Genomic DNA, 3,014 nt, shown 5'->3' with positions numbered 1-3,014 from the left:
TATATAAATACAGACATTCCATAAATAATGTGTACACAGAAAATACACATACGTACATATACAGACACAAAGGAAATCTGTAGAGTTGCATGGCTAACCTAAAGGTTGCCAGTTCGAATCCACCAGTAGCTTCATGGGAGAAAGATGGGAGACCTTTTGATCAGCTATGAATCAGCTCCCACTCAACAGCAATGATGGGGGGGCGGGGGGGGGAAGACATAAACAAAAACAAAACCCCTCAAGCACAAGAACCAGTTGCTGCTGGATTTGGGTCATGGGGACCTTGTGTGTGTCAGAGAGGAACTGCGCCCCTGGGTCCTGCTGGCTGGGAGCAGACCTCCAGGCCTTTCCTCACAGGCATCCTGGTGAACTCCAGGCTCCAGCTAGTTTTTCTGTGCATTTTAGCCAAGTGCTTGACCGTTTGCGCCATCTAGGGACGATTCCTGAAGAGAACATTCTCGAGTTTCTCCGAGACATCATGTCTGAGCTGCAGCTCTTGGATGATGCCAGAAGTCAGCTATCACCAGGGATGGGGCAGAGTGGGGGGCAGAGTGGGTAACGGAGGGGCCACACAGGTTGTTTCTCCCAGAGTTTCCGGATGGACGTTCTTGTGGACCCCCAGGGATGTGCAACTAAGTGTCGGGACCAGTTCTGATCACTGGTTCATTCTCGCTGGGGGAATGGAGGCTCAGAGAAGACCGGTCACTTGAGCAGGGTCACAGAACCAGAAGGCACAGACTTGCTGGTGCTTGCTGACTGATCTGCAGTGCATGACTCCATGCTTCCATCATGCCAACGACCCCACAGTGCCTTCCTACAGAAAAAAAGCCAGGAAAGAAACCCCAGAACAAAAGAAGCAAAAAGCCACTCCCTGAGAAGTCAAACACTGCTGTGGGGTCCATCCCAGCCCCCAGAATCCACTACTGTGGGGCCCACCTCAGCCCCCTGAATCCACTGCTGTGGGGTCCATCCCAGCCTATGGGCCTTTCCACCAAGTTCCCAAGGCTACAGTTATTTCCCTCCCCTCCAAATATTTAAATTGTGATTTGAGCGAATGTTTACAGATCGTTTTGTTTTTTTCAATCATTCATGCACATTTTGTTTCGTAACATTAATTACAGCATCCACAGTGTCTGATTATCTTTTCACTCCACATCATCTTTCTCTTCACTCTTAACAGAAGCAGACGGTCTCATTTTTCTCCCTTGAATGGTAGTTGGATTCAAACTGCTGACTTTTCCGGTAGCAGCACCGAACTCTAACCCAGCAGCTCGAAGCCACTGGGGCTTTTGAGGATTAAGTTCCTTTTGCAGTTTTATAATCCCTGACGGGCAGACCCCAGGCCAGCTGGTAGGCATTCTTGTTCATCTGCAGTGAACACTCCACATGCTTTCAGCCTATTGGAGACTCTGCTTCTGAGTATAACCAGCATCTGTCTGTCTCGCCCCACCCCGCAGCCCCTTCGTGCAGAATTAAAACCCCTTTTCAAAGTCACAGTCTCTGGCAGGGATAGAAGGAGCCCTGTTGGTGTAGTGCAGAGCATGCCCATGAAGTTGGGGGTTCAAATCCACCAGTAGCTCCTTGAGAGAAAAGCTGGAGAGCTTCTTCCTAGAAAGATTTACAGCCTCAGAAACCTGACGGAGGGTCCCTGTGAATGGATCTGACCCGGGGGCAGCAGGTTAGGGTTTGGTTTGTGAACAAACATTGACCATCCAGGAAGCATGCGGTTGTGTGCTTCTCGTCTGTAAGGACGAATCTCACATACTTGCTGTGTGTATGTGTTTGCCCTATCACAGACGTAAATCGGGTCCCTATAAATGTTGTGGTTCTTAGGTTCTGCTGAGTCAACTACAACTCACAGCAACTCCATAAACAACTGCTTGGGCCCTTGCCTGGTCTTGTGTCATTGTCCAGTCCCCATCACGCTCAAGCCCCTTGGTAAAGGCTTCACATCGAGGTCTTCCTCTCTTCCAACAACCCTCTACGCTCTCAGCAAGATGGCTCTTAGGAAAAAAAAGGGTCCCTTTTGACCACATACCCAAAGAATATGAGTTTAATTGCTCTAAGGAACACCCTGGTCACACTTCCTCAAACAGATTTGTTTGTTTATTCAGCACTTCATGAGATAGTCAACATTCTTCTCCAACAATGAAACGCAGAAATATTCCTTCTTCTTTGGCCATTCCCATTCACTGTCTAACTCTCAGAAGCATAGGAAGCAATTGAAAAAAATTTACCACGATTTGGATCAGGTGCACCTTAGTCTTTAGACTGACATCCTTGCTCTTGTTTACTACTTAAAGATAAGCCCAGGCAAATTCGTGTTTGTCTTGCTTACCAGGCTCTCATCCTGGACCACACAACATCAAGAAGGGAGAGCCAGGAGCTGACTGGAAACTGACTGATCAGACCTCCTCCCTGGGGGAACAGTCCCCGCAACATCTTGGGGCTGATCTTGGTCAAGTCTAAGTCCTCTCTTGCCTCCTCTGCAGGCACTCGTTCTGGAAGCATTGCATGAGGATTAAATGGGGGGGGGGGCAGGAGTCCCTCAACCCGGGGCGCAGGATAAGGGGGGACACTCCCAGGCAGTGCAAGGAGGAGGCAGGCCAGCAGCTAGAGGAACAGCAGGACACCTCCTCCTCTCTGCAGACAAGCCTGGCGCCTCGCGCCCCTCGGGCCGGCCTCAGGGGCTTCCTGGGCATTTATGTCCACGGCCAGCTGCGATGCAGAGAGCAAGCTCGCCCTCCGCCGGCCTTTCCCGGCGCAGCGGCTCGGTCCGCGCTGCCCGGCCGCTCCGCCAGGCGGCGCTGTGGGGCAACCTGCTGCGGCGGGCAGACGCGGCGGACACCAGGTGGCGCGTGGAGACCACAAATGCGCTCTGCGTTCAGGCTGCGTCTCTCCATCCGCGCAGCTCCAATCCACACTGCGCACTCCCAATCCACACTGCGCACTCCCAATCCGCACTGCGCACCCCAATCTGCACTGCGCACCTCAATCCGCATTCTGCAACCCCA

At 51.8% G+C, this 3,014-nt stretch overlaps 1 protein-coding gene across 1 annotated transcript in view; it reads left to right on the top strand.

The window, feature by feature from the left end:
* Positions 1–3,014, top strand: part of ANKRD60 (ankyrin repeat domain 60) — a 55,512-nt gene that overhangs the window by 18,107 nt on the left and 34,391 nt on the right. The window contains exons 5-6 of the mRNA XM_006896917.1: positions 435–512; positions 2,650–2,851. Coding sequence (XP_006896979.1) covers positions 435–512; positions 2,650–2,851 — 280 coding nt within the window. The remainder of the gene's footprint in view (positions 1–434; positions 513–2,649; positions 2,852–3,014) is intronic.

The sequence above is a fragment of the Elephantulus edwardii genome, unplaced genomic scaffold (assembly GCF_000299155.1).
Source record: "Elephantulus edwardii isolate Elephantulus edwardi_28Jun2011 unplaced genomic scaffold, EleEdw1.0 scaffold00193, whole genome shotgun sequence".
NCBI classification, from domain to species: domain Eukaryota; kingdom Metazoa; phylum Chordata; class Mammalia; order Macroscelidea; family Macroscelididae; genus Elephantulus; species Elephantulus edwardii.
The sequence above is the reverse complement of the archived record's forward strand: the minus strand, read 5'-3'. Positions and strand labels throughout refer to the sequence as shown.